This window comes from Physella acuta, unplaced genomic scaffold (genome assembly GCF_028476545.2).
Source record: "Physella acuta isolate Inbredline_101_S28 unplaced genomic scaffold, ASM2847654v3 ptg000312l, whole genome shotgun sequence".
In the NCBI taxonomy this organism is placed as follows: domain Eukaryota; kingdom Metazoa; phylum Mollusca; class Gastropoda; family Physidae; genus Physella; species Physella acuta.
Window position 1 is genome coordinate 656155 of NW_026731831.1, and position 7945 is coordinate 664099.

At 31.5% G+C, this 7945-nt stretch overlaps 1 protein-coding gene across 5 annotated transcripts; it reads left to right on the top strand.

Moving 5' to 3' along the window:
- The first annotated feature begins 613 nt into the window (after positions 1-613).
- On the top strand, positions 614-6877 carry LOC131940214 (centrosomal protein 15 kDa). 5 transcript variants are annotated; one of them, XM_059298836.1, is made up of 6 exons: positions 614-785; positions 4279-4374; positions 4504-4639; positions 5713-5830; positions 6051-6125; positions 6749-6877. In XM_059298836.1, the coding sequence occupies exons 3-6, from the start codon at positions 4533-4535 to the stop codon at positions 6812-6814; spliced, it is 366 nt and encodes a 121-aa protein (XP_059154819.1). In that variant the 5' UTR covers positions 614-785; positions 4279-4374; positions 4504-4532; the 3' UTR covers positions 6815-6877. The 5 variants fall into 5 exon arrangements, with proteins under 5 accessions (XP_059154819.1, XP_059154823.1, XP_059154822.1 ...); XM_059298840.1 differs by having other exon boundaries at positions 614-714; XM_059298839.1 differs by having other exon boundaries at positions 614-695.
- Positions 6878-7945: the final 1068 nt, after the last annotated feature.

Here is a 7945-nt window from a genome sequence, read left to right on the forward strand (position 1 = left end):
TCTAGGTTAGGTTTTAATTCTTATTTAATGAATACATAATAAGAACGTCATTAACCGACCTGTCACTTCAAATAACTGGCCTAACATTCAAAACACTTTAGTCCCTACCTAATGTAGTGATTTCGAAAGATGCAAATAGCCGGACCAGTAGGTCTATACCTTTTTTCAATTAAATTGAAGCTTTGGTTTTTATAGAAAAACAAAAAATAGGCCTACGCTGTAAAGTGAAATTTACTATGATTTATAAGAGTTAATATGGGGGCCTCTAAAAATCTGCAGCCTTCCCCTTAATCCGCTACATTGTCATTCATTTCACAGTGGCAATGTGTGTATATATATATTAAATATATATATATATATATATGTATATATATATATATATATATATATATATATATATATATATATATATATATATATATATATATTCCAAATATTAAGATGTTTTTTCATTGAATTCTATAACTGTAGTTGCTATCAACATTGCTGTGTCTACGAGACGATATTTTATTTTGCAGCAATCCACGTATTTTAATTATTATTTTAGTAATAGTGCGAACTCTTAATTTTAGATTTTTAGTAAAGGAGGTAAATTTACTCGTCTGTTCATAGTAACACGTCTTCTAGTTGTCTTGTCCTGTTGGTTCTGCTGAATTTCTTAGTTGAAATGAAATAAGCCTAGATCTAGAATCTAGGTCTAATATTTTTTTTAAGGTTCATAATTAATTAGACATAGGCCTAGGACGGCTCCAATTAAAACTAACCGATGTTCTGTTTCTAGAAGGGTTAGGCTTATAATTTAACTTAAATACTAAATAGTAAATAGACTAAAATTAAATTAATAAATAGTAGGCGGTTAAACTCCATTTTAGTATTTTAGCGTATTTTATTTCTCCGCTGCTTGTTTACCTCCAGTTGAGCGTATTTTATTATAACCACCGAAACACACCAAAACACGATTCATTTATTTGTATTGTATTTTTGTTTTAACAAATTAATAAAAATGAATAAAAAAACAGAGACTGACTTTGTTTTAGATTTTGATAATTTAGTTTTGTTAAAACTTGAGAAAAATCCAAACTTAGAATATTGAATGTGCAATGTTCGTGTGTCAGAATTTTCATGGCAATGGGTGAAGTACGTAAACGTATTGCAATCACAATTGCAAGGCGGTTAAGTTTGTATTGTTACAAGTATCTCCCAGGCATGATACTATAAATAAACATTAATGAACTTACAATGACCCCAAAACTGAGGCCCACACAATTTCAAATAGCAATTGCCCGAGCTATGACGTATGCTGATAATTCATTGAATGTCAATGTGAACTCACGGTGAACCCGCGACCGTGTAAGGATTTTTCTCCCGCTGACGATTACACGAGATTCGATATTTAATTGGAACAGTTCTAATGCTTTTTATGTTTTTTTTTACCTTTCTTATTAAAAATCACATTCATTAAAAAAAATAAGTAGATCTAGTGTTTTCCTGACTTTTTTGTGTGTTTCGGTTGTGTTTATAATAAAATACGCTCAACTGGAGGTGAAGTGAAGCGGGGAATAAAATACGCTAAAATGGAGTTTTACCATAGTAGGCCCTATAGTACTCTATAGAGTATAGAGGCCATAGGCCTATTACTGGCCTATTAGTATTACTATTAAATAATAATAGTCTATTATTGCCTATTACCTACTAAACTTAACTAGAATAACTACGCAAAGTGAATGTTAAAAATTAAAATAAAAAAGGATAAGGTTAGGGGTCATCCATTTATGATGTCCACAAATGTTTGGATTTTGGACACCCCTCCCCGTTTACAATAGTCCACTTAATTCCTTTTTAAAAGTCAGCAAAAGTCAATTTTTTACGGCCCCCCCCCCCCCCCCCCCCGTGGGGAAGTCATAAATGGATGACCCCTTATTATTATGATTAGTATATTGATTACCATTAGGGACTAATAAATAATAAAAATAATAAGGCCTAGATCTAGTTAAAATCTAGTATTTATAGCATGCCTGTCAATCACTATTAGATCTATATTATTTATAGTATTAATTTACCACCACCTGATACTTACGCAGGGTCGTGGTAGGATGCAAAGCTATCTGCGAAAATTTTACTGCAACCAATTTCATTACTTAATTAATTAGTTAATTTAATTATTGCTAAAGAATATAAAGAGAGATAGTTTATTTAGCTCATTAGTTTAAATATATTAAGGCACAACACAGAACACTATGCATGTGTCGTATGTGGCCTGACCTATCAAGTAAATGGTGACCCATCAAAAGAGCGCACGACAAAAGAGCGCCGACATAAGAGCGCAGCCAATTAAAAAAACACATGTTGTACGCTAAACGAATATGGCATGGTTAACACTTGTTTTAATTAAACAATCTGCGATACGATAAAACGACGTGTTTATTTATATATTATGTTTAATATGTTATGAATGCAGTTTGAAAATATTTCTAACCCAAGTAACATGGAGAAGATCGAATCACAGAAAGGGAAGGTTATTATATTGGTCGAAGGCTACAGATGTGGACTTCATGTTGATTTTATCGGTTTTTTAGTTAAAGAAACTGAACAATTAGTTTTTTAATGAAACAATAAAGAGTTAACATCAAACGCTGCCTTCTGATCTGAGTTAATTTTTATTAACCATTAACTACGGTTTGCGCTCTTTTGTCGGGAAATTAGTGCGCTCTTATGTCGGCGCTCTTTTGTCTGCGCTCTTATGTCGGCGCTCTTTTGACGTGCGCTCTTTTGACGGGGTGCCCAATTAAATATATATTATTATTGTTTTGAGTTTATATTTAACTCTATGCAACAAACCCTGGGGGGGGGCTCTTTTTGCTACGTAATAAAACAAAATTTCTTTGCAACAATACAATATATGTTTGTAGCATGCAGGTGGCCTCGATTTTCTACACAAAAGAAATAAGTTGATCTATTGTCTGTGGTATTTTGAGCAGTTTTGAACAAGGTGGTATTCTAAGTCGACACAAAAGATGGTGCAGTTGACAAATCGTCAGAATGTCTAGGGACGTAATAATCGGAAGTTTTAACAAAGTAAACAAAACGTCTCTGAAGTCTGCATCAACTTAATATCACTGTAAATTGGTGGCGGTAAAATTTTTGCATATATATTTGCATCCTACCACCAACCTGCGTAAGTATCAGTTGATAGTAAAATATGAGGCAAAAATATCATTCGACAGAGGGTTTTCGCACCCTTCTTGCAGTTTACTGCCTCGCTGTTTTGCGTCTCTTAATTTCCCAACATCCTTATTTAATATTAATTAGGCCTAGGACTTGTGAGCCTAGTAAGGCCTAGGTGTTTTAATGCATAAAGGAAAAATAAACTCACATACTTTTATTTTTATATATGTAGATTTAAATTAAAGTATTTATTATAAGCCTAGATATTACTTCACTGCTTAGTACGGAATTTCCTTATAATTTATCATTTTATCCTAGCCTGTTGAACAGCAGAAATATGTTGTATGTCTCCATTACCACTTGAAGACAAGGAAAAACCAAATTGTTTTTGCTTTTTTTATTGTAAATGTTTCTTTTGTCACTGTACTTATTAAAGAAGTAAAATATATGTCATTTTAAGTAAAGTCAGATAAAAACCAGTCAGATTTTTATAACCATATTTATTTTTTAAATGTAAATAATTTTATAAATATTAGATGGATCTTTTGAAACATTTTATGTTTGTGTCAATTTACAAGAGTCTTTTCATAGACCAATAGTTAGCTATTTTTACCCAGACTAATCATACTATTTTCTATTTTTGCATTTGGGGCATGCATGTATATTTATTATTTTAGTATGGCCATCAACTTTTTTGATTAGAGACACTGGCTCTATTCTCTTTGGCCCTGAGTTTTTGCTGTCCTTTTTTTCTATTTTACTTAGATCTAGTAAATAAAGACTGTTTTAAGGTTAGGGTTAGGCATTAGGGTAAGGTGTTTGGGCTAGGCAATAGGGCTATGGATTAATCCAAAGACATATTAAACCTAACAATGCAAATTGTATGAATGCATCTCTCTGATTGGCCAGTGTACTAAAAAAGCTATTCAGAGTGAACTGGAAATAGATGCAACCTTTAATCTGATGCTAATGGATAATTTAAAATAATATAAATTTACAAAATAACGTGTAACCTTAACGTATATCCTTGGTAAAACTTTCGTTAATGTTCTGATGTTAACTTATGAAGCTGTGTCAAGTGTTAATTTTTCTTATGCTACTTTGCATCTGCAGATGTTCTAGGATACCACATCATTATTGTGTTGTCCAGTATTGTGAGTGGGCTCTGGAACTCACAATGATGAAATAATTTTGAGAATTTAAATTTGAGTGGGTTCTCTCTTTAAATTAGAGAAAAAGCATTACATTCATTAATTGAAAACTTTAGAAGTTGTGCATTAATTAGTGAATAAAAGTAATATAATTTTGTTACTCTTTTTTTTTGTTTCTATTTTGCAGGTGAATCATTTGTTTTTTGCTGATGCAGCATGAGTATACTAAATAAACCAAACAAACAAGCGCAGTCCTTAAACCAAGCAAGACTTGAGAAGTGGACTAACAGGGAACTACAACTAACAATCTTACATGAGGAAATGTTAGTCTACTCACTGTGTTTTTAATAGAATTTATTCTTCAATTTCTTATTTATTTATTTTTTCAATTTAGTACAATTTTGGGCTTTTGGTAGTGTAAAATCTTTTGACACTTTTATAAATATGGCTTTGGAAATTAAGCTTTAGAATAGTTTTCTTTGGTTAATTGTATTGGATTATAGAAGTAACCAATAGAAAATACAACAGTTTATTGTTTGGCCTAGACAGAAGTACAGTAGTCTGCTTTATATATTGGGGCATACCATTTTATTGATATTTTTGCCGAAATAAATTTTAGGAAGCTTCACAGCAATTATCATTTACATTATGTAATTTTAAGATTCTGTAGCAACCTTTGAATGACTTTCCCTTGTGCATGTTACTCCACTCTTCGTACAGTTTCCTAATATGAACTTGATAAAAAGGGAAATAAAAGTATATATTTGAACAGCCACATGCTGCTGTATAGCTGTAGCCTGCCAAACACTCACCCACAAAATAAAATTCATCTCAGTTAGAGTTAACTATAGAAAAAAAACATTTAGGGTTAGTTGATATAGGGTATCTTTGATCATAATATATGTACCCACTAAAGAAATAAGTGACAGAGTGGTTTAGCGGTAGAGAGCTGAACTGCTAACCCGTAAGTCTCAAGTTTGAATCCGGGTTCAAGTCTGTAGACCGTTCCTGAGTCCACCCAACTCTGATGGGTACCTAACTCATGTTAGAAAAAGTAAAGGCGGCTGGGCATAGTGCTGACCACACTATCTCTTCATATGCCTAGGTCACAGAAACAAGTGAACTCTACTTTACTTGCTCTATAGACTGTCAGGTTTAAAAAGGGAACTTTACTAAAGAAATCATTATTTCAGTTCTCAAACTAAAATATAAAGCTAGTTAAACTGGTATGATGTTCACCAGCACACTTTAATTTATTTAAACCTTATGTTTAATAGTTGTTTTTAATTGTAGTACCCTTTTTTGAATAATAAATCAATGCTATCTGCTACAGAAGAATTATTGACGTTGCAAATGTTGAAACAGTTTTTTTTTCAATGTAACAATTCTTCAACAGAATCAACAAAAGAGAAGCTTTATTAAGGACATCCAAAAATTTTCTTCAGAAAACTCCCCTACAAGATCTCCCTCTGAATAATGTGGATGCAGCTATTCGTAATGATAGATTATTAAAGGTATCTACTATACTATTAGCATTTTAAAAAATAACAATCTAGGCTATAGAATTTCTTTAAAAAAAATTTTCTAGAATTGTACACTACGATAAGTGTTAATGTTTATAAATATTATATTTATCATTCCTCTTATAGGACATGCATAAACATTTTGAATTACATTTACTGATGAAATGCAAAATACATAACAACAGTGCCATCTTATTAATCTTAAATGCAGGATATCAATCAGGTGGAGGCAGTTTTAAATGACAGTTTGTTTGAAGCACAGAGTCCTAAATTTGCTTATCTCCAGGTAGTTTTTTTTTTACTTACCATTTTTGCAGAAACAAATTGTCTCTATGTAGCTCTAATCCTTACATAAATCCTTTATTGAAGTCCTCATAAACTTATAGCGTTTATTGAAAACTTAAACGTACTTAAAAGTAGGTTTTAACTAGCGTGTTTTCCCCACTAGTAAACTATCATCAACCTTTCCTATTCGTGCCCAAGGCACATGGATCAGATGAAGTAGAGTCATGTGCATTAAAGACCTCAGCATTTGAAGGCATATCATGGTCAGAACTATGCCCACTTTGTTTTCCTGAACGTTAGTTAGGTACCCCATCCCATCCGAGCTGGGTGGACTCAGGGACTTTATATTGACTTGAACCTGTATTTGAACTCGAGGCTCTCGTGATAGTATTCTAGCTGTCTACCATTACGCCACGCTGTCCCATTTAGTAAACTATAGAGTGCTTTTATTTTTCAAGTTTATTTTAATTCCATGTAAACTAAAAGTAAAAGAAGATTTTAAAAACAAAAATTTAATTGTATTAATTCCCCTGCTGGTGTTTTGAAACTATGTTACACATCGTTTACGATTAACTAAGTATTCTTAATTATTTTTATAAAAAGAGTATTTGCTTTTTGTTTTAGGCTAACTACTGGTCAATGGTGAAAAATATGTACCCCATCTGGCAGAAATCATTAGATGAAGTATGAATGTTGAATTGTTTTATTTAAATATAATATATATGTGGAATAAAAAAATATTAAATATTAATATTAATTGTATTAATTTATTGTACATACAAATTGAATTCATGGCTTATACAAACAGATAGCAATGACCTATATAGAAGAAGAAAAATAACAAGTAGATAGAAATCACATAACTCTTTAAAAAACAGCGACATGTTTTACATTTAGTAACTGTCATTGGGATGGCATGTTCAAAGATAGAGTACATGAATGCTGACCTGAAAGTCTAGTTCAGATCCTGGGCTAGAGACCACAGGCCTCCCTTTGTCAACCCAGCTCTAATGGGTACCTGGCTCAAGTTGCGGGGAAGCAAAGGCTACTGGAGATATTACTTCATATGCTGAGGTTACTGAGACAAAAGAGTATTTCTTCATATGCCTTAGTTACTACCACATCTAGAATGTTTAATTGTCCATTGCAAATGTAATTTTGTTGAACAATCTTTAAATATTTTCAATTCCACCTCATACAAAAAAAAAATTATATATAAATATTTAATAAAACATTGACAATGTTATTGGGACGTTGTGGTTGGAGATTTGTTAGCTAGGGACAGCAAGCCATCCAGAAGAGAAAACTCCAAAATCAAACAACTGCTGCCTTGCCATTGATAACTTCTTTTCTAATGATAGTTCTACTTCTATATCATGGTACTGTCCAAACAAATAGTATAACACAGGCTCCATTGTATTAAAAAAATGCTGAGCAGTTTTTTATATTTTGGTCACAGCAAAAACTAATAACTCAAAAACACATCATTATTGGTGATATTTTTTTTATTTTACAACAGCAATAACTACACTACATTAAAATATTTATATAGAAAAAAAAACATAGACATCAACTTTTTCCTAAATTAAATATATCTTTGCTGCTTCAAATTTAATAAAATTGTATTAGAGTTAAGTTTCAATTTTATTTTCAAACATGATTAAAATTGTGAATATAAAAACAGTTGATTTAAAAAGCAAATTCTAAGTTAGTGTGAGTTGCATGGATGAGAATAATGAGATAAAAAAGAAACTGAAATTATAACTAATTATTACTAAAAAGAAATTGAAAGTAAAATTCATAAACATTTTTAAAAACAAA

What these genes read in the sequence shown, in the direction of transcription:
- LOC131940214 (XM_059298836.1), top strand. Translation starts at nt 4,533, where the DNA reads ATGAGTATACTAAATAAACCAAACAAACAAGCGCAGTCCTTAAACCAA. An exon ending in ACAATCTTACATGAGGAAAT is followed by an intron (nt 4,640 to 5,712) that starts GTTAGTCTACTC and finishes ATTCTTCAACAG; the next exon opens with AATCAACAAAAGAGAAGCTT. An exon ending in CTAAATTTGCTTATCTCCAG is followed by an intron (nt 6,126 to 6,748) that starts GTAGTTTTTTTT and finishes TTTTTGTTTTAG; the next exon opens with GCTAACTACTGGTCAATGGT.